This window comes from Drosophila navojoa, chromosome 5 (genome assembly GCF_054131105.1).
Source record: "Drosophila navojoa isolate 15081-1374.11 chromosome 5, UAZ_NAV_1.0, whole genome shotgun sequence".
Taxonomy (NCBI): domain Eukaryota; kingdom Metazoa; phylum Arthropoda; class Insecta; order Diptera; family Drosophilidae; genus Drosophila; species Drosophila navojoa.
This window is the reverse complement of record NC_142893.1, coordinates 11,750,934-11,774,733: the sequence shown is the minus strand read 5'-3', so window position 1 is coordinate 11,774,733 and position 23,800 is coordinate 11,750,934. Positions and strand designations below refer to the sequence as shown.

Here is a 23,800-nt window from a genome sequence, read left to right as displayed (position 1 = left end):
TCGAAATATGATTCGTTGAATTTTGTTTACTAAATTCGACCAATGAATTTCTGATCTTTTTCTTTTCTTCCTTTAAGTATTGTTTTCCTTTTTTAAGCTAATGATCATCGAGCATTATAAATATTTATTTTCCTTTAGTTTAGTTCGGCAATAAGATATATGCGGGCATAAAGCTTAATCTAACCGCTGGCCATCAAGCCATAAACCCCCCAAATTTGCGGCTCCTTATCGCCGAATCGTAATCTACAAGGCATTATCGCCGATAAGTCCGGACTTAGTGGCCTAGAGCCGAAATGTTTGCATTAATTGCCAATTCATTTGTTAGTTTTCCGACTCAGGTGTGGCGCTGCGGTTCAATTTCTTGCGTTTAGTTAAGCACACAAAGTACTCACAAAGGTCAACAAATAAGCTAAAGGTAATTCATCAGCTTCTAGTTTAATTCTGAAGGAAGGATAGCCACACGAATAACTTTTATTGACAAGAGTGGCCAAGAAAATACAATAAAGACATTATGGAATTCTAAGAATGTAATCAAAATGATTAATGAAGTGAAATTATAATAACAGATCAGTTTGTTCGATATAATCCTAACCCTCAACACATTTCTTCTTCTCTCGCAGATGTCTTTCTCTAGTGTAGATATAGCATCTGGGGAGAAGGGCTCCAAAAAGCGCGACGATAAGTGGCCTTGGTATGGGGCGCCCATCTTCTGCGTGATCTGGTTCGCTCTGTTCTATGTGGCCGCCATACCGAGCTTCTTCTCGTATCCCAAAATGCTGTATGTGCGCGATGAGGCCAATCATCCGGGCGAGTTCATTGGCGAACGTGCCATGATCCAGCTGGCCGAGTACTCATCGATTGGCAACAAAATGGTCGGATCCATAAACAATGAGGTGCACGTAGTGAACTTTGTGAAGCGCGAGGTGGAAAAGATTGTGGAACAGTCGCGCAGCGATCTCTATGACATCGACTTGGAGGTGCAGTACGCTGCGGGCTCCTTCTATCTGTGGGATGCGGCCACCAGCTATGACAATGTGTCCAATGTGGTGGTGCGGCTCTCCCGCAAGGATAGTCCCAGCGACAACTATTTGTTGGTTAACTCACACTACGATTCGGAGGTAAAGACACCAGCTGCTGGCGACGACGGCGTCATGGTGGTCATCATGCTGGAAACGCTGCGCGTCATGACACAATCCGACCGCCCGCTGGCTCATCCCGTCGTCTTTCTCTTCAATGGCGCAGAGGAAGCCAACATGCTGGGTGCCCATGGCTTCATAACAAAACATAAATGGGCCAAAAACTGCAAGTGCGTAGACTCTCTCTCTCTCTCTCTCTCTCTCTCGCTCTCGCTTTCTACAGTTCTAACTATATCAACTCTCCTAGGGCACTTATCAACTTAGACTCGACGGGATCAGGCGGACGTGAGGTTCTGTTCCAAACAGGCCCCAATCATCCCTGGCTGATGAGCTACTACCAGAAGCATGCACCACACCCCTTCTCCATAACGCTCGGCGAGGAGCTCTTTCAGAACAACTTTATACCCTCCGACACGGACTTTCGCATATTTCGCGATTTCGGCAATGTGCCCGGCCTGGACATGGCGCATGCCCTCAATGGCTATGTCTACCACACCAAGTACGACAACTTTAAGAATCTGGCGCGCGGCACCTATCAGTCCACGGGCGAGAATGTGCTGGCCTTGACCTGGGCGCTGGCCAACGCCCCGGAGCTGGATGATACGGCCGCCCACGAAGAGGGACACGCTGTCTTCTTCGACTACCTCGGCTGGTTCATTGTCGTCTATACCGAGAATGCCAGCATTGCCATTAACATCGTCGTTTCGATCGGCGCTCTGATCTGCATTGGCATCTCCGTCTACTTCATGACCAAGGACAATGTGGTGGATGCACCCAAGGTGGTGGCCCTGCGCTTCGGCACCATTTGTCTGGTGCAGCTGGGTGCCGTAATCATCGCCTGGGGCTTGACCCTGCTCGTGGCTGTCTTCATGCAAGCCGTTGGCCTGGCCGAGTCCTGGTACTATGGCATTTGGATGACCTTCGGTCTGTACTTCTGTCCCATGTTCCTCGGACTGGGTCTGCTGCCCGCCTTCTACATTGGCTGGACCAAGCGCAAGACCTACATGAAGCTGAATCACACCATTGCCTGCTTCATGCATGCCCACTGCATTCTGATTGTCTTCCTTTGCCTGCTCCTCACTGGTCTGGGCATACGCTCAGCCTTCTTCCCCATGATTGGCCTCTTCTTCTACACCGTCTCGATGATTGTGCAGTTTATCCTGAGACTGACTATTAAGAGTAAGTGATATATAAATTATTCGGTCTGTCAGCTAATTTATTCCTCTCTCTCTTTCGCAGAGTGTTTCTTTACTGTTCACTTGCTGTGCCAGATTTTGCCCTTCTTCTTCTACACCTATTTGATGTACGTGTTCCTGCTGGTCTTTGTGCCCATGCAGGGTCGCGATGGACCCGACAGCAAGCCCGATATGCTGCTCGCAGCATTCATTGCTCTCATGACAATGCATTTCGCAGGATTCATAGTATGTTTTAGAGCTTTATCTCTCTGCTTGGGTGTAGTATTATCGTTATAGTTATTCCTCTTCTCAGGTGCCAGTCTTACACAAATTCCGCAAATCGAAGACCTTCATCTCAATGTTTGGCGTCCTAATCATCATATTCATCATATTAGCCGCCACACCTGCTGGCTTTCCTTTCAAAAAGGATGTGGCCGCACAGCGATACTATGTTCTGGTGAGTTTTCTCAGCTCAGCTCCGCCAAGACCTATGAGCTCCAATCTCAAGTTTCTTTCAGCACACCCAACGCACATTGCACAAGTTGGATGGAACAACGACTCAAGAAACGGGCTTCTACATACAGCCCGTGGATACTCGATACTCGGAGCTGTATGATACAACGCTTAAGAACGTAGAGCCCGAGATTTGGCTGAAGAATAATTGCGCAGAGGAGCCCTACTGCGGCCTGCCGCTCTACAGTGGACGTTGGCTGAGCTGGAAGTAGGTCTCAATTCAGTCGTATTTACACTACTCTATACATAAGATCTGATTCTTTTTCAGGGACTCTGCTCGCTGGATTTACAGTTCTGCTCCCGCTCTGCCAGTGTCCACAGAGCTGACAGAAGTATCGCGTCAGTCCATAAGCTTGAACAAAAAGCGATTCGAGTTCAGCCTCAAGGCGGGCGATCGCATTGTCATGTACGTGGATCCCTTGGAGAAAGTGAAGATCACGAATTGGTCGTTCGATGAGACGCTCTTGGTGGATGGCCATACTGCGCCCTATTTCATATACCATGTCACCTCCCTGGTCACGGAGCCCTACAACTTCTGGCTGGAGTTTGAGCACGACGCTGCGAATACGGATGGGCCTTACTTCAAGCTGGCAGTGAGCGTGCATTTCCTGTACCATCCGCAACACTATACGCCCGAGTTCCGGGAGTTCCTGAACACCTTTCCGGACTGGACCTATACCACCGACTGGCTTGCCTCGTACGAGAGCTGGATCTTCTAGGCAAATGACTGGCAAATGTTTCAAGTGATTTCTATATCTTAATAAATTATTTAAAATATATTTTAATACAATTAAAATCTTAGCGCTTCGGATGTTTGTTCAGTGATGGGAGATGGCTTCAATTAGAGTCTAGAATTACAATTTAAATACAACTTTTTGTTCGTTGGACGTTCGCCTGCGCGAGTATCATATGTGAATTTGTGTTTGGCGTATGCGGATGAATGCGAAAACTTAACAACAGTTCAGAGACTCCGAACCATGAGTAGTGAGTGAATATCAAGCGTTGCATCTGCTGACTCGGCTGCCCTTACAGCTGCCAGCTGTTGTAGGAGCCGATCCACGAGTTGACGTGCGCCCAGGGCGGAAACCTGGCCAGGAACTCTCGGAAGTCCTTGTCTATGAACATGTCGTCGTGTATTCTGTGTCCCATGATGGCGACCCTGAACGTGGTGCCAGACCAATCCTCACTTTTGTGCTGTTATAAAAGAGTATAAATAATCAGTAAAAATAATATTCTTCGAGTTGACAACTCCTTAAAGATTTACCTCAAATTCCAGATTGAATCGCATAGGTGTCGGGTCTAGGGCGTAAGACCAATAGACGTAGTGGGGCGGCGGCAAAGACTTCTCCAGCGGCTCCTTGGTGAAGGTCCAGTCCACGAGCTTGGCGCCCTGCAGTGGCTCGATGAATATGCTCACATGATCCGGTCCAGCCACCTCTAAGGTGAATATTATGTTCGTTCTCGAGGTGCTCTCCTTGTTTATTATGCGCAACGTGGGCAGATAGTCTTTATTCGGCTCTGGGCCTGGCACCCAATAGCTATTATCTCTGCAAATATCAAATGAAGAATTACTATGATTATTATGAACGTGTGGGGCTGTCACTGTTGCTTACACTGCCTTCACCCAACGCGAACTGTAAATGGGAAAGCCGCACATTATTTCAGTGTCACACGTACTGCGATCCGCCTTCGTCAAGTTGGTTCCCTCAAAGAGAATGCTATCCACCGAGTTGGGATGCCGATCCACGGGCATCACGTAGTAGCCGGAGTCCGTGTGGTTGACGGAATGCGCTGCGTCTGCATTGTGGAAGGTGCGTGTCGTGTGCTGAATGAGGAGATACGAAATGGGCCAATGAGTAACAAATAAATTGTGGCCAAGACAAACTCCAATCAATTACCACAGCAAAGAAACGCTGCACCGCTGTCTTCTCCACATATGGGAATGCCACGGGCGTGGCAGCCAGAATGATGAAGACGAGCGTGCAGATGCCAAAGAGCGAGATGATGGTCTTCGATTTACGGAACAGGCAGAGCAGGGGTATTATAAACGGAGACAGCAGCAAGCAGAAGAGAGCCGTATAAACCCCGATAAGCAGATCCGGATTCGAGCCGCTCTCGCGTCCCTGCATGGGCGCAAGCACCACGTAGGAGGCATAGCAGCAGTAGGTGTAGAACATGAAGGGCAGCAGCTGGCAGAGGCAATGGGGAATCAGCCACAGGAAATCTATAAAAATAATTGATTATTCATTTGATCATGTATATATGCATATATAATGATTATTCAACTCACTTGTCTTGTGGGCACACGTGGCCATGTTGAGCAGAACGGAGAGGGTGTAGAAGCCAATGCAAATGAGCAGAATGAAGGCCGATCGCACATTGAAGCAGATCATAATGATGGTAATGGCTGTCAGGATCAAGCAGTGCGAGTGCATCAGCAGCTGAATGCCGTAGCCGAGTGGAAGACCGTGCTGGAAGCGGAGTAAACAGTGAATAAAGGAGGCATGCAACCCCTTGAGGATCTGAGAAACCCACCTCCTTCGTGCGACTAAAGTAGATGGCTGGCAGTATGCCCAGGCCAAAGAACATGGGGCAAAAGTACAAGCCGAAGATCATCCAGGTCTGCGAGTACCAGGCCATCGAAAGGCCCACGGCGTCCAGGAAGAGGGCTATGCAAATGACCAGACCCACACTCAGCAGAACGCCACAAAGCTGCAGCGCAGCCAAGATGCCAAACTTGGCGAAGATGCGACGCCGGAACATGCCCGTATTGCTGGCCATGCTCCAGATGTAGACGACAATCGTAGCCAGGACCAGGACACAGACGCAAATGTTGATGATGACGCCCACTTGTTCCGGATAGTAGATGAAGAACCAGCCCAACACGTCGAAGAATATCATGTGGCCCTCTGCATATTTCTGATAATGATGGAGATTATTATATACACATACATAACATTAACTATCTAAAGACTTACGTCTGGATTTTCCAGTTCGGGCGCATTGGCCAGGCCTTTGATCAGGCCCAATACATTGTCTCCGGTCAGCTGGTAGGTGCGTCGTGGTATTATATTAAATCGATCGTACTTCGTATGATAGACATAGCCATTCAATGTGTGCGCCATGTCGAGGCCTTCGAGAGAACGCATTAGATTTAGTTGGAAAATTCGAATTCTTTGCTCTACCTGGAATCTTTCCAAAGTCGCGGAATATGCGATAGTCCGTCTCCGAGGGTATGAAGCCGTTTTGGAAGAGCTCCTCGCCAATAGTTGAGGCGAATGGGTGCGAGATGTGCTTGCCATAGTACTGAATTGAATTGATTCCAATTTCAATTAATTGAAGGCAGTGAATAGGCAATCAACTGTTAGTCAACACTCACCTTCATTAGCCAGGGATGATCGGGTCCAGACTGAAAGAGTATCTCTCGTCCGCCACTGCCAGCTGAATCCAGATTGACCACAGCGCTGTCAGCATTTTAGTGAATTTGAAATTAGAGTTGGAAACAAATTTGCCTCAGGTTTGCTTTCGCTTGCTTCCCACTTACCGCACATTCATGGCCCAGGGATGCTGCGTAATGAAGGCGTGCGAGCCCTGGAGAGGATTCTCCTCGGCGCCGTTGAACAGAAAGATGAGCGTGTTGGTGAGCGGCGTCTCGTACTTGGTGATGACGCGCAGCACCTCCAGCATGATGACGCACATCATGCCAGCATCGCCGGCGCCAGAGCTGCCTGGCACCGTGTCGAAATGGCTGTTGATCAGCAGAGCTGCCTCGGTTGTGGGATTCTTGGGCGAGACCTTGACCACCACATTCTGCACGCTCTGGTAGACGTTCACCATAGACCAGAGCAGGTAGTTGCCCGACGCTATCTGCACATCCTTCTCAATGTCGTAGAGGTCGTCGCGGCCGCCGTCGATGATGTCGTTGATCTCGCTGAGCAGGAACTGGACGGCCACCTGCTCGTTGGCAGCGCTGCCTACGACCTTGGGTCCAATCTTCGACAGCCTGAGCAGAGTGCCCTCCGCACGCTCGCCAATGAACTGGCCCGGCTGCAGCAGCTCATCCTGCACGGTCTTCAGCGGCGGCATGCTGTGAAAGCTGGGCACCACCACCAAATAGTAGAGCAGGAACCAGAAGGCCACAAAGAGCGGCGCCCAATACCAGCCAATTTTGCTGCGATTGTAGATGATTTTCATGTTCTCATATTTGGAGTTCATCTTGTGGCTGAAATGAATAATGAATACCGAATGAGTGTGCGAAATGACACGGCCGCAGCGCACCACTGGCTGGCTCTGCAATCGACTTAATTGATTGACCCGAAATGACCGCTGAAACACTGCACCCGCCAGACTTCCATCAGGAAGTTGCGCTTCATCGCAGTCATTGATTAAATAGTTCCCTGCCCACCCACTTGAACACCCGATAAGGTATATAAACATGGTAATCGATGTCTCGATGGCTTTCAAGTGGCCGAGTGATAGATGGCTGATAAGTTACTCGAATCAATCAGAAGTACTTGGAAACAATTGCCAGATAGCCAAATGAGAAGCTCTCAGCTTATATCTTAATAAGACAACATTAGCAAGAGCTGGGAGCTGAGCTGCTTCCTCCTGCTAGCTGGGCTGATACTCATTGCAATGATAAGGGAAAGGTAGTCAATTCTCTACTGCGCATTATCTGGCTGCGAAACTAATCTTTTCAGAGATTTTGTCATCGATTTTTTTGGTTCTGCAACAGGCACCAGATTGAGTCTAGCGGAACACATGTGTTGCCCCAAAAAATAATTACTTATTTTCCATGTGGACAGCTGACGGCTTGCTCGTAAATGGGGAAAAAACTAAATGAAAACAATAAATGTTGGGCAAATATTCGTTTGTGAACTAATGCCAGACGTAGATGAGAAGCAGCCGTAAATTAGCTGAGACATTTTGTAAATTTTGATTTTCGTTTTTATTTATAGCGAATTGAGCGCATAATATTTAGCTTTAATGATCAGCTATATGCCATTCGCTTGACTTATCTATGTGCAAAACTAAAATACCCTGTACAAGAGTAAACGAATGAAACTCTGAGCACAAAGTCAACTCAAGCGAATCCCAGTTAAATTTGGCGCTTAGAAGAAAGCTCTAAGCTCAGCGCAGGCAAGTTAACAAAAGCTTTCAGTTCTGGCCATCACTATACCGATGCCTATTCAGTCATGCCCACAAGGCGCCCTCTTAGAGAGCCTCTGAAGTGCAGTCCGTGCTCAACTAAAATTCATGTGACGCATACCTAAAAAAAAAATTAAAACAAAAATAAAAGGCAAAAGAAAAACAAAACAAAAGTTGTATACAAAGAATTCTGCCAAATGGTTGCAGTTCGTTTAGCCTATAAACAGAAAAGTGTTGGATGTTCCCATTTGTTTTTGCTATTTGCTTTTTTTTATTATTGAGCCAGAGTGAGAGAGCAACGGGGCAATTGCAATTGGTGCTTGTGGCTGATGATTAAAGTGCGGACAGAATGCAATCGGGGTCCCTGCGACAGCGACCCATTTATAGCAATGCGCCTCATGACCCCCAGGGGCCAGCCGCGGAGCGCCGATTAAATGAGACCGCCAGACCGAGACGCGGCACAGGCAAAAACAAATTCGCGGCGCAGACGGAGAGGCAGACGGAGAGGGAGACGGAATGGGATGCCTATGTAAGTGGAGCGCACACTTGGTGCCATGGGACGTGTGGTTAATCAATTTAGCAAGCGAGTGCATTAATCAGTCAGTTACTGTTTCAGTATCAGTTTCGATTTCAGTTTCAGTTTCTGTTTCAGTTTTAGTGTCGGTTTCTTCTGCTTCTTGTTGTTGTTGTTCATGGGTTTCCAGCGCATCTTTGTGTGGTCACGCCCACGGAGGTGAATCGAATTAAAAACAAAACAGTGCTCGCATGCAAATGACTCGTGTGGGGGAGGCCAAAGAAAGATCTATTTAAAGACTATCTAAATGGGAAGAAAATCCAAACAATCGGCGAGGCGACGGCAATCAACTGTGACAACAACAGCCGCAGCAGCAGCAGCAGCAGCAACAACACCAACAAGAGCAACGCCAACAACATTTATTTGGGCTTTCTCGCAGATAGAGAAACGCAGCGGAAGAGGCAATCCAATACAATAGTAACTGCCAGATACAGATACAGATACAGCTACATTCTACATGCTGCACGCTGCATGCTGCCAGCTAAATGTGCGACATGTGCCGCAAGGGCCGCAGCATAAGAAGAAGTCAATAACCTGCCTCTTGACGACTGCAACAAGCAGCCAGAGCCGACGCAAAGGAAGTTGCGGTTGTTTGTGTTTACTGCCGTTGAAAGAAAGCAACACAAGAAGCCAAACAAAGTGTGTTTGAATACACTCACGTTCACGTTCACGTTCACGTTCACACACTTGAGCTTGCACTCACACTCGCGTTCGTATTCACACTCAATTGTTGAATATCAACTTGTCGAAATGCAATCCTTTTCCTTTTGTTTTATTAATTATTGGCACTCGCAATTGTTTATGCTGATTAACACTTGATGAAAATCGACGCGAATGTTTGTTCGTATTCAGTTTCTGCGTTTTTTATATAGTTGTGTGCTTATATAAAATGCTGAAGGGCGGCCAACGTCAACGGCAGCAACATGTGCCATCAGCTGACACGGAGCACACAGAACTCTCACAGAACACAACGGAACGCAACCTCAACTGTCGCCTTCGACGGTCGCCGCACGTCTGTCTGGCCGGGCACAGAGCAGCGCAGCAGTGCAGCAGGAGGCGCAGAAGGAGAGAGCGAGGCGGCCGAGCCAGAGAGCAAGAGATCACAGCACAGTCCACACATATAAGAGCAGCAGAGAACTTGTTGCGCTCATCGAACTCACTTGATGATGGTGTCGACGCTGCCCTTGTTGCTGTCGTTGCCGAGACTTTTGTTGTCGTTGCTGCATGTTGTCGACATGATATTGAATCGATTTGTGGATCAACTAACTGCTCAAATCCTAATCCCATCCAGTCAGTAGTTTGATTAACCTGCGCCATGCGCATCGCCTGTTCACGTACTAATTAGTTTCCACACGAGCAGCCGCAATTTTATATACATAATTTTCGAATTTATGGATTTGCAGTGGCTGAACCTCAAGAGTTGCTAGTGGGCTTATGATAAGCCCGCTGAATTAGACTCATTATCGACTTAATCGCTGCGAGGGACATTTCAATAACTTTGCACAATATCTCAATAGCAGTCAACTGTTTATATAATTTGATAAATTGTTGATCAACATGTTCCAATTTATATTACATTTTATAGACATAATCTAAAAGATCTATAAATCTGTATATAATCTTTGCACTCTATGCTCAAGACCTTGGCATTATAAACTCATTTCATTTCATTTTCCACATTTACTTATATTTAATCTTACCCTGGAAAGACATCTTCCACACCTCGCTAAACGAGCTCAAAGGTACAATAGTTTATCATTGTGTACGAAGGGACGCCTAAATCCATATCGACACGTAACGAGTCTGCATAGATATTGGCAGCTATTCGCAGAGCGATAAGACTGTGACTTCACAAATAATTAGCTATAATGAAGGCTATAATTGATAATTGCCTGGCGATAAGTTAAGCTAAAAGCATTTGGATTAGCAGTCAATCCAACAAGCTCTATTTGATTTCCATACTTTAAAGAACTCTGACAAGTTAGAGCACTGATTTTTCATGCGATTGCCGCACAGTCACCATGATAAGTATGCGCACAAGCAATCGAATAATGAATATTTAAATTTAAAATAAAAAGCTCTGTTGGAATTTAAATTTATAATGCGGTATTACTTGGTGCGTCATTTGAGTAGAATTTTCAAATTGATTCTCATATATGTATTTACTGGAATCGCACTTAATCGTAATCATTGTGCACCATAAAAATATATATGTGAACGTATGTATATTTTCTATGTATATATATATATTTGAGCATGAATTGTGCCAATCGGCAATAATTCAGATTATGGCAATCTTATGTTAGCGACCTTGAGCAACGTAAGATGAGAACTCGCTAACAAGTGAATTTTTGCCATGCGATTCGTGATGTTTTGGGAATTTTAAAAATATGAGTGTGCAGGGAATATCTTCAATTTCTTTTTTTATACACATGTTCTAATTCAACAAAAATTTGGGAAAATATTTACACTGCTGTCATTTATGTTTGATTGTGCAAAATTTGTTCTTTACTTATCTTGACAAAATTTTACTTAACTAGTTCTCGTAATATCGACTTATGCATCAACTACTAAATCATTCATGCTAACTAACTAAAGAGCAGAAAACTTTCCCAACTTAATTTATTTTAGAAAAGGTTTTTGTTTTACCACCTAGAGGTACTTTGACAGTTTCTAATAGGTTTTCACTTATTTAAATATTCTAAAAATATAAGACTGCCACTTGTCGCTGCCGTCGCGCAATCGAGCGCGAAAATAGTATTTGACATAATTTCAGATCGTTCGGACGAGTCAATTTCCCAGCATTGGATGCAGTCAAGCATAACTCAGTGGACACACATACACTCACACATACAAATATACATGCATATATGGGTTGGCTAGCTAACAAAACGATTCGTATAATGAAAACAATTTGTTAATCAAGCGGAATCAAAGTAATTCGCTGCGCCGCCCAGTTCCAAAATCCAAAATCCGTGCCCAACGCGAGAGAATTTGCCAATACGCGAATCGGAGGGAAAACAAAAGAATGCAATGACACATAAACTCAAATGGCATCAGCGAACAGCGAACGGCGCAGAAATTAATTAGTCAAGTCTATAGAGGAACATGCATTACAACATCAGAGGCCAGAGACAAGTGCAATAGGCAGCCAGGCACAACCGCCCATTGACTATCTCTATGTTTGCTGATGTCTCTGGGCTCGGGCTCTGGCTCTGGCTCTGGATACGTATCGACGCTAGTTAGTCAGTTAGTCGGCGAGTGGGTGAGGTATCGCAATGACGCTTACTTGGGCCATGGAGCAGAGCCAGTGAAAAGTATTTATTGACTATGACACTGTGGCGATGCCATTCGGTTATTAGATAGATAAACTGGGTACAGTGCAAACACTTCTAAGGTGCCACGCCGCCAGCAATATCGTGAAATAGTATTTTCGCACCCCAACCGAATATCATATTTCTTTGCCATAAAGATAAAACCCGTTAAGAAACGCAAAGGAAAAAAAAAAAAACACTATACTAAAAGAAAACAATTCGTAATCGTATCACATTATGGACTGCGACTACTACACAGGTGCCTCTACACTACCGTAACAACAACAACACCAACAAGAACAGCAAGTGCGATAATAACATCCAATAAGACAAAAATCAAGCCGAATTGGCTGTTCAATAACCGAGGCAACAATAATTGCGCGTGTTTATCGTATCACCGTTAGATATTGCATTCCCAACGATAACTTGACGTTGGCCATTTTCAGGTGCTCCCGTAAACACCTTTGTGCTCATACATATTTTAAGAACGCCGTGCGAGTCGCGTTCGCTTCATTTGTGCGTTTGCTTCATCCAGTGACGGCCATAAGACGTGAACGATCCCAACGATCCGCCGTGGAGTCTAGCAGCGCCAGTGCTGGGCAGTGTTTACGTAATCAAAGGATAAATACCAGTGTGCGAAATTGAAAGTCTCTAAATTTACCAGTGTTCAAGTTCATTCAAAATGGGTGTACGTATACGTTTATTGAGATCAATTATATCACACTATCCTTGAGTGACATTCAATTAAATTTTCTCTTTTAAAACCCAAAGGTTTTTATCGAACTGAGTGTGCAATTAGTGATTTCTAGTTAGGATTTTCAAAAAGTTTATTTATGTGAAAATTATGTACATTTAAACTTTATTATTTATTATATTAAGTTTAAAATATTCTTCAAGTTAAAATTAATTGCTTATTAAATCTAATTTTGAATTTTCAAACGGAAAAATTATTTCAATTGCTAAAGTATTTGGCAAATCGTATTCAAAGTTATTTTTAATTTATTTTTATCCTAAATCCACTACTGTCTTAGTAAGATATATATATGTTGTGTGTTAAAGTATATATTTTTACTATATAACCATGCCTAAAAAAGTTAACTTTCCGTTAAACGCCTCACATTTTCCGCAACAGAATTGATTAACAGCTGCCATGGCAAATTTATGATTAAATACAATGGTGTCAATTGTCGTAGTTTATTATTAATTTAAACACGAGTATAAAGCAAACATGTATACCTATATGGGCAAACAATACTTACTATTCTTAAAACTTAATTATTATTATTATCATTATTTTTTTTTTAATGGAATACAGTTTACAGTTTACAGATTACGTAATCATTATTTACTTTAGGAAAACTACAGACTAGGTTTTATGTTAATTATTTAATATAAACTCAAAGAACTTTATAGATAATTTTAATATGATTTTTCTAAGCAATCTACATATTTCAATATTTCATAGCATTATTTAAATTCTAATTAAAATCGGCTTAGCATTATTTTAACATTAACATAGCTACTAAGTTTTGTATTGAGACTGCTACATAATTGTAATCTAAGGCAGGCGGAACGATCAATTCCAAATTGGTCAACTCAAGTGCTAGGCACGTTTCTGGCGTGTGCTGGATCATTGCTTATCGCAGTGGCCAATTCGTAGTCTACTGGGCTACCAACAGCAAATGCGGCTAATCGTTTTGTTTATCAAATAAGTCCAATTAGTTTTGCTATAGCCAAAATATCAAAGAAGCCGCCCGATTTGCAAATTGTTGTTGGACTCTCTGTTGCCAATGTTTGGCGATTTTCGAAAGCTTATCAATTTATTGCAGTAATTCGAGAATAATCGTACATTATCCACACGCCTAAATGAATCATGGATCAGCTGAAATCCAACTTGCGAAAAGCTTAGCCTTTGCAAAACAAAATCCCCTATCAGAAGCCCATAAAGCAATAAGAGTTCAATTGAGTTCCCAGGGGGCCGATATATTGACTTGTTGCCATAGCCATTTCGAAAGGAATGCAACCCGCCCGAATGATAATCGTATCATGTAAATAGCTCGATCAACGTTTCAGTTAGCCTTGGCATTCGTTTATGGCTGCCGAGCAGGGGGTGCGTCTGGAGTCGCGTTTACAGCGCCTGCTCTGCGATTAGATATCGTCCGGCTGACCACTTGCTATAAATAGTGCTTAAAGCACTTTGAGCCTAATGATAATCGGTCAAACAACTAAGTTTCTTTCACTTTCCTATAGTTCAACTCCAAGTACCATATCGATGTGGACTTTGAGGTGCCCAAGAAGCTGCAATGGTACTATGCGCCCGCCTTCCTCGGCTTCTGGTTCGTCATTTATCTGTCGCTGGTCAACACGCAGATCAATCACATGCCCACGGCGCTGACGCGCGCCGATGAGGCAGCCCATCCGCGGGACTTCATTGCACAGCGCGCCGAGGACACCCTCATCGAGCTGACGCGGATCGGGCCACGCGTTGTGGGCAGTGTGGCCAATGAGGTGACCACCGTGCAGTTCCTTAGGGATGAGATCGAAAAGGTGCAGGCGGAGGCGAACGAGCGCTTCGAGATCGAGATCGATGTGCAGCAGGCGAGCGGTGCCTACATGCACTGGACCATGGTCAACATGTACCAGGGCATTCAGAACGTGGTCGTCAAGCTCAGCGAGAAGGGCAATTCGAACGAGAACTATCTGCTGATCAATAGCCACTACGACTCAGTGCCCGGCAGCCCGGGTGCTGGTGATGATGGCTCCATGGTTGCGACGATGCTGGAAGTGATGCGTGTCATTGCGAAGACTGATGAGCCGCTGGCCCACTCCATTGTCTTCCTGTTCAATGGAGCCGAGGAGAATCCGCTGCAGGCCTCACACGCCTTCATCACGCAGCACAAGTGGGCCAAGAACTGCAAGTGGGTGAACGTTGATTGAGCGCTAATTAGGATATCGACTATAGCTGATGATTCTTGCAGAGCTTTGATCAATCTGGACTCGGCAGGCAGCGGCGGCCGCGAGATTCTGTTTCAGTCGGGGCCCAATCACCCCTGGCTCATGAAATACTATCGCCAGGTACCGCATCCCTTTGCGAACACGCTGGGCGAGGAGATGTTCCAGGCCGGTCTGATACCGTCCGATACAGACTTTCGCATTTTCCGTGACTATGGCGGAGTTCCTGGCCTCGACATGGCGTACATCTTCAATGGCTACGTGTACCACACCAAATTCGATCGAGTCAATGTCTTTCCTCGCGCCTCCTTTCAACACACTGGCGATAATGTGCTGGCTCTGGCCAGGGCTCTGGCAAATGCTCCCGAATTGGACGACACTGCAGTGAGTAGACTCTGAAGCGTCTCCCTCTCTTCTTGTTCTTCCATTTCCATTTATCATCTTTTCAGGCTCACGCCGAGGGCCACAATGTGTTCTATGACTTCCTGGGCTGGTTTATGATTTTCTACACGGCAACCACGAACATTGTTATCAACATGATAATCAGCGCGATTGCGCTCCTGGCAATTGGAATTTCTCTGTACTTCATGTCCGTGCGCTCGGGCTGCAGCATTTCGGGCGTCCTGGTGCGCTTTGGTATTATTCTGGGCATACAGCTGATCTCTCTGGGTCTGGCTCTCGGGCTAGCTCTACTCGTCGCTGTCTTCATGGACGGAGTGAATCGCTCACTCAGCTGGTTCACAGAGATGTGGCTACTGCTCGGCCTCTATGTATTTCCGATTATCTTTGGCATGAGCATTCTGCCCGCCCTCTATCTGGAGCGAACCAAAAAGGATCCGCTCAGCCTAGGCTTTCGTGTGCAGCTCTTCATGCACTCCCACTGCGTTTGCCTAGTGCTGCTGATAATTGTTCTGACGGCCCTCGGCATACGATCGGCCTATTTTATTATGCTCTGCGTGTTCTTTGACATTGTGGCTCTAATTGTGAACCTGGTGACCAAATGGCATCGCAAAGGTATTTAAGCTGCAGTTAATTCAACTATTTTCCAAGTATTTATAATTTTCTATATATAGCTTATTGGTTTGCCATTGTCGTCATGATCTGCCAGATCCTACCTTTCACCTACATCACCTACATCTGCACGGCTGCCCTGAAGACATTGATACCAATGCAAGGCCGTTCCGGCGGATCAGCTAATCCCGATTTATCAATCGCTCTTCTGCTGTGGCTGTTTTCGGTCATGTTTGCTGGCTTTCTTGTAAGCATTTAGCACTTGACTATCTCTGTGATCCATAGCTAACTTGCACTTTACGCACAGGTGCCGCTCATTATGTTCTTCCGTAAGACGAGAACAATTGTGCTGTGCTTCTTGGCAGGCACGATTCTGTTCATCATCATTGCAGTAACTGACGCAGGATTTCCATACAAGCCCAAGACATCGCCGCAGCGCTACGCATTGATTGTGAGTTGAGACAGAAAGGAATATTACTTGAAAGCATATTCTAATTCATTTCCTTACTGCAGCACGCTCATCGCATCCTGCACAATGCGGATGGCACCACGCGCACTGATGAGAGCGGCATCTACGTCTATCCCCAAGACCGACGTTTCAGCGTAGCCGAAGAGGAGATCAAGACGATTGGCCAACTGCACAAGGTCAGCGAGTTCTGCGATGAGGAAATGTTCTGCGGCATGCCACTGTATAATCACCGTTGGCACAAGGCTCGCGAATACAGTCTCTGGATACCCATTAAGGAGCAGCCGGAGATACCGGCGGCCTATCCTACTCTGACGCTACAGGAAACCACAGAGCTGGATAACTCGATGCAGAGGCGGTTTAACTTCTCGTTGGCTGGCCCGGATCATATGACCATCTTTGTGAACGTAAAGAACGATGCCAAGCTGCTGGACTGGTCGTTCAATGAGACGCTCATCAAGAACAATGAGCCACCGCCGTACTTTGTGTACTTCTCTTATGGCCTGGATAGAAGTGCCCTGGAGTTCACCATAGACGTTGAGGTTTGTTGGGCTTGCATGGATTGTTTTACAAGTTAATTGAGCTTTTATTGCAATTGCAGAAGACGACGTCTTCGTTCGACACGCCCACTTTGGAAATTGGCATCGGTGGGCATTGGGTACATTACGACATGCAAAGAACAAAGGGCCTGGGCGCCTATATCGACAGCTTTCCCTCTTACGCCTACCTACAGGCCTGGGTGGGCACCTACGAAAGCTGGTACTTCTGATTGCCCCATTTACAGAGTGTACCTTTGATAGATATTGATATTTCTTTACTAATTATAGTCCCTAAGCTGTTGAGCTATTGTCGAAACAATTCCCAAATTAATTTATATGTACATTGATAGAATCTGATAAATATGTGTGTATGTATATCTCGTAACATGTTATTACATTCTTACTTTATTATATATATAGCATAAAATGCAGGCAATAATTATTAACTCTTAAGTAGTTTAATAAAAAATCTAAAAAAAATGCAATTTGACTTGTGTTTTGATTTATTATGAATTTAGCAAGAATATATAAAATGCAGGCAGTAATCGTCAGTCGCTTTTCTGTTTGGCTGTGTGTTTATGTATTTGTCTTTGTCTGTCTGCAAGAGAGTCCGTTGATCTGGCTATTTCTCTCTCCGGTGTGTGTTTGATCGAACATCGAACTTTAATTGCTCGATCGAACACAATTGCTGTCATACTCGGCGCTCAATGTTCGAGTGAAGCAATGAACGAGTGAAGATCAAACGCCGACCACAGATCAACTTCGGGCGGCAATCTCTCCCTATATAAATGGAGCCAGTCACGGCGCAGCCTGATCTGCTGGTGGTGGTTTTGTTCTGCGGAGTGCTGTAAGTACTTAAATAGTTTAGAATATGTTAAGTATGCTAAGTAGAATTGTAATTGTTGTTAATATAAAACAAATAAGGCAATTGTTTTAGTCGTAATTATTGTTGTAAATGCAGTCATCAGATAATGATCTAAATGATCATTAATATAATGTTAATGTTATTAAATATTAATAAGAGTCAATTTAATTTTTGTTATTTGTTTCTTTTTTATTTATTTATTTAATATTAAATATGTAAGGAGACAATGTGCCATACAAGTAATAATCATTGTTCAACAACTTTTTCTATGCGCGTTAACACATTGCAACTCGTCGGTAGTTACGGGCATTTCTTACTAAAATTTTATTAATATGTTTTTTGATTATTATTTTATGTTATATTATACTACATCATAGCCAAAGCATATACATATATTAATCCTCGATCAAATGGCAAATAATACTATAAATTATAAGTCTCAACAGGCATTGCAGTCACTATTTTGACATATGAATGACGTTTATAATTAGATAAAAATACGTTAACTGTTCAATACGTACATTACCATTTTAATCAGTAGGTAAAAGAAGCGTGTTTTATTATAATAAACTCATAAATCTATTGTAAATTGTCGATAATGTATTTTTATATAGGCACAACCAGCTTTCATCTAAACAGGTGAATAAAGCACTTTTCGAAGACTTCCAATAAAACTGCTTTATAAACAAGGTACATTTGGAATAGAGAGAGATATCGCGAATAGTATAGTGCTGATTCAGTGCTGATATCGCTAATTTATATCGTAGACTGTTTAGTAAATTTGAGGTAAGTGCCGCAAATAATATGAGAGTTTCCTCTAACTCAATAAAATGGACTGTTGACAACAGGAGGGCTGTCACAAGAGTTGTGGAAATATATACTGCCTCTTAATACACATATTTAATTTGTTAGTTAGGTCAAGTTTGTGCTATATACAGACAATATTTTCGTAAAGTGCATCTCTGATAAATGTTCTTCAGAACGATAAGCGCAGAGTAGTAAAAAGACCATGGCTAAAGTCTAAGTTTTATCTTAGAGAAATTCGTACGACAAGAACGATATATGGTAAACAATAATAATTTCTGCTAATATCCAATGAACTTTGCTTTGTGACTACCCTCGCATGTATTTTTTTTTTTATCGGACAATCAAATTATATGATTTTATTATTGTTGAATTCTGCAAGTCTTTCATGTTATGTGTGACTTGATTGCTATAAAATAAGCAAACACTCGATTTGTGAAGTAGTTCAAAATAGGGCGCCATTGGACTCACTTATTGAGCAATAAGGATGTGTGACAAGGAGAAGCTCGTAAATACCATTGGATAATTGAGTTAAATTGCAGCTCCCATAATTAAGTCACAAATCTCTATTAGATTTGCAGTGAATCTGGCAACAGATTGGAGGATAAACCTCGGTGCGGAAGTAAAAATGACGACAGCGGAAGGTTACCTTGGTATTACGCAGGTGGATTTCTACTGTTTTGGGGTCTACTCTTTTTCGCCGTGGTTATACCATATTTATATCGCTTGCCCACGGCGCTGACGATAGAGGACGTGAAAAGCCACGAGTTCATTGCGGAACGTGCTTATAAAAATCTCTATTATCTGTCGAATATTGGAACCAAAATGGTTGGCTCGAAGCAAAATGAGATTGATGCTGTGCAGTACCTCCTGAAGGAGCTCAACCAAATTAAGGAAGACTCGCTTAAGGATTACTTTGACATTGAAATTGACTTATCAGAGGTGTCCGGCCAATTTGTATATGAGAACGTAAACAGCTTGTACCTCCACGTTCAGAATATTGCCGTCAAAATTACTCCGAAGGACAGCCACAGCCAGTCATATCTGCTCGTCAACAGCCATTTCGACTCTAAGCCAGAAACTCCCTCTGCCGGGGATGCCGGCTTCATGATAGTCACAATGCTGGAAGTGCTGCGAACTCTGGCCACCACAGAGCAAAGCTTTCGGCACCCGATCGTCTTCTTGTTCAATGGGGCTGAAGAAAGCTCCATGCTGGCCTCCCATGGCTTTATCAACCAACACAAATGGGCACCGAACATCAAGTGAGTTGTACTTTATAGAAATTCTTGCTTATTTCTTGCATTATTACCTCATCAATATTTTCGCAGAGCTGTTGTCAATCTGGACGCGGCTGGAAGCGGTAGCAGAGAACTTCTGGTTCAATCTGGACCTGATCACAACTGGCTTTTGGGCGTAAGTATAGTCAATGTAATCAATCCTTATCTAATTTCGTCATTTATTAACAGTACTATAATAAATATGCCAAACATCCATTTGGCACAACATTGAACGAGGAAATCTATCAGACTGGAGCTCTGCCCTCTGATTCGGACTTTACTATCTTTAAAGATCATATTCCAGGTAGGTTAAGAATAATCTTCGAAATGAGAATACAACTCACATGACTGCATCTATATGTGCTTATAGGCTTGGACTTTGGCCAGGCCATTAATGGCTTTGTCTACCATACCAAGTATGATGTGATCGATGTTATTCCTCGAGAGTCCTTACAGAATACCGGCGATAATGTGCTCAGCATAATTCGAGGACTGGCAGATGCAGACGAATTAGAGAACATGGAGGTAAACTTATCTAACTGAAAATTGAAACTGGTTAATTGGTTATAAAAAAAACTTTATAGGCACACAAAACTGGGCGCGGCATCTACTTTGACTTCCTGGGAATTACTTTTATATATTACTCAGAGGCGACAGGAACAGCTCTTAACTTTGGCGTCGCCGGAGCTGCGCTCCTCTTTGTCTTCATCTCAATGTGGCGCATGGCAGTTATATCCAATGTCTCGATATGTCACGTGCTGCGCTGGTTTATATTGGTGCTCAGCATCCAGTTAATTTGCTTCGCACTTGGACTGGCACTTCCCATAGTGGTGTCGATTGTAATGGATAATGCGGGACTGTCGCTGACTTTCTTCAGCACGCCGATGCTGATGATCGGCCTGTATGTCTGCCCCTCGCTGATTGGCCTCAGTTTGCCCATTACCGTCTATTACAGTATTCAGTGCAACGTGAGTAATTCATGTGTTAAGCTGCTTCCCAAACATTCATTGAAGAGTTTTTCATTTTTTTTTTTCATTTCCAGGAAAAGATTTCCAGGGGTTATCATCTGCAGCTCGCACTGCATGCCCAGGCCGTCATATTGGCTGTTCTCATTATTTGCCTGACGTCATTCGGCTTGCGTTCCACATACGTCCTAATGATACCCCTTCTTTTCTATGTCGTATCTCTGGTATTGAACTTGTTGATCACTCTGCACGACCGGGGCTATGCCTGGACTGGTCTGCTGAAGGTCAGCCAGATAATTCCCTTCCTCTGCAGCAGCTACGTCTTCTATCTATTCATTGTCGTGCTCGTGCCGATGACTGGACGCTCTGGCAGTGCAACTAATCAGGACTTATTTATTGCAGTTCTCTCTGCGATTGGCACAACTCTGTCATTTGGTTTCCTGGTCAGTTTGCTTTGCCATTCAACTTATTTTAGTCAAATACTAATAATTTTATTTACTCAGATCCCACTGATAAATACATTGCGAAGGCCCAGTTTAGTTATATTCACTCTGATTGCAATCACTTCCGTCTCCGTGTACTTGGCCAGTAGCACTCACCTAGGATTCCCCTATCGACAAAGGACTAACGGACAAAGAGTTGCCTACCTGGTAAGCTTCCCATTAGTATAATTGCATCTATAAAATCTGTAAAATCTATAAATCTATTAAATTCCAGCAAGTTCGAAACATGTTTTACGAATTCGATGGCACACTTAGTAAGGATGAGTCTGGCTACTTGTTTAACTTCCAGGACAGACGGGAGGAGAAACCACTTTTGGGCACGAATGTCAACTTGACGGGATTAACTAGCATCAAATCGAGATGCGAGAAGCACATGATGTGTGGCATGCCGTTATACGATTTCCGATACGTGAAGAATCGGCTGCAGAGCAAATGGTTGCCAAGGTCAGAGCCCATTGAGCCTCCGGGATCGACTGTATTGAAAATGCTGAACAAAACTTATCTGAAATCAACCACGGTGCGATTCGAGTTCTCTTTATCGGGTCCTGCTCAAATGAGTTTATTTTTCGAGCCCTACGAAGATGTCACGATCACCAATTGGACATTTACAGAAGACTACCTTCAGAATCCGCCGCCCTTTCCTTTGTCCTATCACATCTACATTAATTACGGAATTGGCAATTCGCCTTTGAAGTTTTTCATCGATTTAACGGTAAGTGATTTGGAAATAATCGTAGGCGGATTCCATTAAATATTCCTTTTTATAGAAACAAAATGGAAACTTCAAGATGCCCCTTCTTCAAGTGGGAGTGTCGGGACACTTCGTAGGCGCTGCAGGAGATGCCATAAGCCAGGAGTTCGCATCTTCATTCCCATCCTATTCAATTGTGGCGACGTGGCCAGCCTTGTACCAGAGATATATATTTTAAAATAGTTGCACAATAATGTTAGCCTTAGATTAAATTATTTGTACGCACACGAATAAATATGTAATAATAGGTTTACCATTAGCCAATCAATTATTTGCTAAAAAAATGGAAATTTACATATGTATATGAAGCTACTAAATATTGTGGGCTCTGACATAAGTCAGAACTTTTATTTTGTTTTAAATATATTGGGACATTTTGTATATTTCATTTATAGTACTTTTCTATGCATTATAGACTCACCTAGTTGCTGCTAAAAAAGGTTTCCTGGAAATCAATTCATGTGTATATTTTCCATAAATTTTGTTTTGTCATGATGATATAATATACCATATAAGGTTAGTGTAGATGTCTTTGACTTCTTTTTAATATTCTTATATTTGGTATCGGCCTGTTTTCTTTGTATCACTCGATCAATATTGGACATTGAATAGTCCATTATGGAATATGCCATTGCAATGGTTTTGTAGATGTTAGACACAAGTAAATTAGTTATTGAGTGGGTTACTCTATTAATTTACGCATAGAAGCTTTTAATCGACTTTAATTAGAGCTCGACAGTTGAATTACACTATTTATTATCCTGTGACGTTTTAAATTTAAAAGAATAAAATATTATTTATTCAACCATTTTTTTCCGCAAACGAAATTTATAATTAATATATTTGTAATTTAACGCGACTTTTTCCGTGCCCGTTTACACTAAACTCTATTGCGGCCTTTTTCTCCGAGCGGCAGTCACAGTATACTAAGCCTAAGAATAGTTAGGCAGTTCTTTCACGACATTTGGTCCCCTAAAAAATTCAGATTTTATCACTCTGCTGCTAATGATATACATACATATATAAGGAGCACGCGATACACCCGCTTTCCCCCTTCTATTACACTACATATTTTCGATATCAAGTGCTATCGCATAATAAAATCATTCCATGTACCTACATGAACAAGCCATTAACGCATAAATCTATTGCCCAAATAAAAATGAAGTGTTTCGATAAGCTTTAAGTTTCTAGTTGAGGTTTCAGGTATCGTTCGTCTATAATATAGGCACATCAGAGCAAATAATCACATTGACTGTTAATTGCTTTATCATGAAAATTTGCTATACACATGAGTTATATAACTGCCAAGTTGTAAAGGAAATATACTAAATACAAATAAAATAATACAATTTAAAATAATTTAATAATCAGATGATGTATATACTATATATAATACACTATAATATAGTATATAACTATACCCTAAAAAAGAGCTTCCTATCTTTACTTTTCCTATATCTACATTGCACTCATTATTGTGAACATTTTGAAAATAAAGCAGTTTCAATATATGACTTTATTGACCAGATATCAACCGTTAGACTTGAGTAAATCGTTTTAAGAGCATTGTTTTACAATATCTTGCGCATGATTATTGCAGCTTTTGAATCATATTATTTTAGCCGGGAGTGCCAAGCGTTGAGATACCCTAAGCGTACAATATGTAGAAATATAGAAATTTAACATTTAATGTCTCTAGCTTTAGTTATCAAACTTTGCTAATCAGTATATATACCGATCAAGAATTATACGATACCTTTTTCTGCCTGGAACATACATTATCCAAAAACATTATACCCTGTAT

General features: G+C 43.0%; 4 protein-coding genes across 8 annotated transcripts; 3 read left to right on the top strand and 1 right to left on the bottom strand.

The window, feature by feature from the left end:
• Positions 1-95: 95 nt before the first annotated feature.
• Positions 96-3,620, top strand: LOC108654064 (endoplasmic reticulum metallopeptidase 1). Its single transcript, XM_018105113.3, has 7 exons — positions 96-415; positions 621-1,306; positions 1,384-2,315; positions 2,376-2,557; positions 2,625-2,768; positions 2,830-3,032; positions 3,093-3,620. The coding sequence occupies exons 2-7, from the start codon at positions 621-623 to the stop codon at positions 3,541-3,543; spliced, it is 2,598 nt and encodes an 865-aa protein (XP_017960602.1). The 5' UTR covers positions 96-415; the 3' UTR covers positions 3,544-3,620.
• Positions 3,569-9,844, bottom strand: LOC108654061 (endoplasmic reticulum metallopeptidase 1). Of its 4 annotated transcripts, XM_089262296.1 has the most exons (12): positions 9,218-9,269; positions 8,004-8,093; positions 6,369-7,046; positions 6,204-6,288; positions 6,010-6,130; positions 5,803-5,957; positions 5,360-5,743; positions 5,115-5,295; positions 4,723-5,048; positions 4,438-4,649; positions 4,089-4,371; positions 3,569-4,018 (listed from the first exon to the last, which is right to left on the bottom strand). In XM_089262296.1, exons 3-12 carry the CDS (start codon positions 7,037-7,039, stop codon positions 3,851-3,853), a joined length of 2,586 nt encoding a protein of 861 aa, XP_089118422.1. In that variant the 5' UTR covers positions 7,040-7,046; positions 8,004-8,093; positions 9,218-9,269; the 3' UTR covers positions 3,569-3,850. The 4 variants fall into 4 exon arrangements, with proteins under 4 accessions (XP_089118422.1, XP_089118421.1, XP_089118423.1 ...); XM_089262295.1 differs by lacking the exons at positions 8,004-8,093; positions 9,218-9,269 and adding an exon at positions 9,707-9,844; XM_089262297.1 differs by lacking the exon at positions 8,004-8,093 and having other exon boundaries at positions 9,206-9,583.
• LOC108654055 (endoplasmic reticulum metallopeptidase 1) lies at positions 8,238-17,313 on the top strand. Of its 2 annotated transcripts, none has more exons than XM_018105103.3 (8): positions 8,238-8,501; positions 14,111-14,778; positions 14,839-15,196; positions 15,262-15,826; positions 15,886-16,070; positions 16,131-16,274; positions 16,337-16,831; positions 16,891-17,313. In XM_018105103.3, exons 1-8 carry the CDS (start codon positions 8,322-8,324, stop codon positions 17,056-17,058), a joined length of 2,763 nt encoding a protein of 920 aa, XP_017960592.1. In that variant the 5' UTR covers positions 8,238-8,321; the 3' UTR covers positions 17,059-17,313. The 2 variants fall into 2 exon arrangements, with proteins under 2 accessions (XP_017960592.1, XP_017960593.1); XM_018105104.3 differs by lacking the exon at positions 8,238-8,501 and adding an exon at positions 11,269-12,548.
• A 1,565-nt stretch (positions 17,314-18,878) lies between these two features.
• LOC108654063 (endoplasmic reticulum metallopeptidase 1) lies at positions 18,879-22,172 on the top strand. Its single transcript, XM_018105112.3, has 10 exons — positions 18,879-19,005; positions 19,071-19,759; positions 19,826-19,910; positions 19,964-20,078; positions 20,145-20,299; positions 20,359-20,742; positions 20,817-21,182; positions 21,243-21,389; positions 21,457-21,954; positions 22,010-22,172. The coding sequence occupies exons 1-10, from the start codon at positions 18,985-18,987 to the stop codon at positions 22,169-22,171; spliced, it is 2,622 nt and encodes an 873-aa protein (XP_017960601.1). The 5' UTR covers positions 18,879-18,984; the 3' UTR covers position 22,172.
• Positions 22,173-23,800: the final 1,628 nt, after the last annotated feature.

Bases quoted from the DNA above. Each gene is read 5' to 3' on its own strand.
- LOC108654064 (XM_018105113.3), top strand. From the start codon at position 621: ATGTCTTTCTCTAGTGTAGATATAGCATCTGGGGAGAAGGGCTCCAAA. The intron at 2,558-2,624 runs GTATGTTTTAGA...TCCTCTTCTCAG, and splicing joins TGCATTTCGCAGGATTCATA to GTGCCAGTCTTACACAAATT. The intron at 2,769-2,829 runs GTGAGTTTTCTC...AGTTTCTTTCAG, and splicing joins CACAGCGATACTATGTTCTG to CACACCCAACGCACATTGCA.
- LOC108654055 (XM_018105103.3), top strand. From the start codon at position 8,322: ATGCAATCGGGGTCCCTGCGACAGCGACCCATTTATAGCAATGCGCCT. The intron at 8,502-14,110 runs GTAAGTGGAGCG...ACTTTCCTATAG, and splicing joins AGACGGAATGGGATGCCTAT to TTCAACTCCAAGTACCATAT. The intron at 15,197-15,261 runs GTGAGTAGACTC...TCATCTTTTCAG, and splicing joins CCGAATTGGACGACACTGCA to GCTCACGCCGAGGGCCACAA.
- LOC108654061 (XM_089262295.1), bottom strand. From the start codon at position 9,783: ATGTCGACAACATGCAGCAACGACAACAAAAGTCTCGGCAACGACAGC. The intron at 5,958-6,009 runs GTAGAGCAAAGA...GTTCTCTCGAAG, and splicing joins CGACTTTGGAAAGATTCCAG to GCCTCGACATGGCGCACACA. The intron at 4,019-4,088 runs GTAAATCTTTAA...CTTTTATAACAG, and splicing joins GATTCAATCTGGAATTTGAG to CACAAAAGTGAGGATTGGTC.
- LOC108654063 (XM_018105112.3), top strand. From the start codon at position 18,985: ATGTGTGACAAGGAGAAGCTC. The intron at 20,079-20,144 runs GTAGGTTAAGAA...ATGTGCTTATAG, and splicing joins CTTTAAAGATCATATTCCAG to GCTTGGACTTTGGCCAGGCC. The intron at 21,183-21,242 runs GTCAGTTTGCTT...TTATTTACTCAG, and splicing joins CTCTGTCATTTGGTTTCCTG to ATCCCACTGATAAATACATT.